The 2,500-nt window shown below is 38.9% G+C and overlaps 1 protein-coding gene across 1 annotated transcript in view; it reads right to left on the reverse strand.

Moving 5' to 3' along the window:
* Positions 1–1,573: 1,573 nt before the first annotated feature.
* LOC137618642 (uncharacterized) overlaps positions 1,574–2,500 on the reverse strand; it is a 1,726-nt gene continuing 799 nt past the window's right edge. Inside the window, exons 1-2 of the mRNA XM_068348767.1 lie at positions 2,238–2,500; positions 1,574–1,707 (exon numbers count right to left, since the gene is read on the reverse strand). The exon at positions 2,238–2,500 is cut by the window's right edge and continues 799 nt beyond it. Of these exons, the coding sequence (XP_068204868.1) occupies positions 1,646–1,707; positions 2,238–2,500 (325 nt within the window). The 3' untranslated portion in view covers positions 1,574–1,645. The remainder of the gene's footprint in view (positions 1,708–2,237) is intronic.

A 2,500-nucleotide genomic window follows, 5' to 3' on the forward strand; every position in this document is an offset into this window, starting at 1 on the left:
AGAGTCTTTAAGGGTAACTGCGTTTACTTTCCTATAATCTGTGCACATCCGATATTTGCCATTGGGTTTCTTCACCAACAAGCAAGGAGAGGCCCACGGAGAGGAACTTGGCAAAACCAGATTGTTTGCCAGTAGATAATCCACTTCCTCTTTCAGAATAGCCAGTCTGTCTTTAGAAACTCTGTAGTAGGACTGTCTTATAGGTTGCACATCAGTCTGGATAGCAACATCATGTTTCACAATTGTACATTTCCCAGGAGTATCCGAACACAGATCGTTATATTGCTGGATAAGTTCTACCATTTGTTTCTTTTTGTCATCTGCCTCAAGATCCAGGTAGGAAGGGAGGGACTGTAGGATTTGCGAGTTCTCAGAGTCCTTCCATGACATCACAATTTCATCCGATAAAGATTTTTCTGCAACAGAATTGTTATCAGATTCCATTAGGGGTAGAGACTGTACAACAGCAAGGTTACATACTTCCTTTGATGGTGATCTTACATAAGGTTTCAAAAGATTTACATGGACTACCCGAGAAGATTGTCTTTTATCTGGAGTCTTAATCAGGTAGTTAACTTTAGAAATTCGTTTAGCAATTACATAAGGTCCCATGAATTTCTCACGTAATGAATTACCAGGAATGGGATGATACACCAATACCTCATCACCAACATTAAAGCTTCTTACCTTTGCTTTCTTATCATACAGATGTTTCATACCTTCCTGTGCCATTTGCAGATTACTTTGAGCAAATTGCAGAAGCTTACTCAATCTCCGATTCAGTGAAGAAAGATATTTCGATGCATCAAACTCTTCTCCCTTTCTATCACCCTGAAGAATTCTCTCCTTTATAAAAGTGAGTATGGTGCGTGGTCTTCGTCCAAACATAAGTTCGAAAGCACTGATGTTAGTAGATTCATTGCGAACACTACGCAATACATACATTAATAGGTCTAGATCTTCATCCCAGTCCTTTCCCGTCTCGAAGATATACTTCCTTAGTAAAGCTTTCATTGTCTGATGAAATCTTTCTAGGGCTCCATTGGTCTGAGGATGGTAAGCTGAGGCCAGAACATGATTAATTCTAAACAGTTTCAATGTATCTCTAAAAACCTTACTGGTAAAATTTGTTCCACGATCACATTGTATCTCTTTTGGAAAACCAAAGATAGTAAAAACATTTAGCAATTGTTTAATAATTGTTTTTGATGCTATATTACGTATTGGAATGGCAATAGGGAACCTAGTAGTGGGACATAGTATAGACAGTATATACTCATTTCCTTTACTAGTTCTATTTAAGGGACCTACACAATCTATAATAACTTTATCAAAAGGAACTTTTGGTACAGTAACAGGTATTAATGGTGCTGGAGGAACAGACTGATTGGGTTTACCTACCAGTTGACATGTCGAGCAAGCGTTTACAAAATTTCTTACATCCTTTTTCATACCTAACCAATAAAAATCTTCTGCCAGTCGCTGATACGTTTTGGTGATTCCTAAGTGACTATCCACCGAGTGTGCAATCTCTAGAAGGGCTTTGCGGTGCAACTCCGGAACCACCAGTTGCTGTTTGTCCCCCCAATCGTCTTCATACCGCAGTTTAGGAGAACGAAAATGTCGTAGAAGGATTCCCCTTTCCTTATAAAAGTAAGGAGACTTCTGATCCTTCTCTGGTTGATCGATCACCTTCCCAAATAATGACTGTAAAGATTCATCTTTAAGTTGGTCATTAGCAAATTTATTAGGAGTAATATCTAGTAGTTTAATAGCATTTTCAACCTGTTCAGAAGCACAATTTGAAAGATTAAGATCAGGATTATTAGTAGTTGTTCTTTTAGACCTGGTTACCACCTGGCATTGTTTTTCATTAACCTCGGGAGAGGTGATTAGTAAATTGCTAAAAACTGTCCCGTGGGCCAAGTCATTGCCAATCAACACATCAATATCCCTGCATGGAAATTCCTTTTCATTTAAGGCCACTTCTACTGATCCGTCATAGTACGGGCATTTCATTTGTATAGTTACCAATGGAAACACAGTTTCATGTGACAAATCCGAGACTGCTACATACCGGCCTGTAGCCTTTGCTAATCGTTGAAGTTTTGGGCTTATGAAAGTTTGCGATGAAGCAGTATCACGCAACATCGTAACCGTTTCGTCCCCAACAGTTCCTTTGCATTTGAATATATCAAAAACAGTCTCACTTTCTACACAAAACATAACTTTCTTACCTCCAGGTGAAGTTACGTTAGAGGTCGGATGTCCTGTATTCGGAGAAGTGTGCTTGCTTGGAAAATTCTCCAAAGCTTTAGCTTTTTGCCGAGATTGAGCTACTTTGCATTGAGGCTTATCGCAGTCTTGGATCAAATGGCCAGTAGTCCTGCAAAAAGTACAGTAAATATCTACATTATCATTTTTAGACTGACCCGAGACTGTATTTACCCGTTTAGTCTTGTGAATAAGAAAATACTCATCTGCCAATATTGCTGCTTTC

This window comes from Palaemon carinicauda, chromosome 25, assembly GCF_036898095.1.
Source record: "Palaemon carinicauda isolate YSFRI2023 chromosome 25, ASM3689809v2, whole genome shotgun sequence".
NCBI lineage: Eukaryota > Metazoa > Arthropoda > Malacostraca > Decapoda > Palaemonidae > Palaemon > Palaemon carinicauda.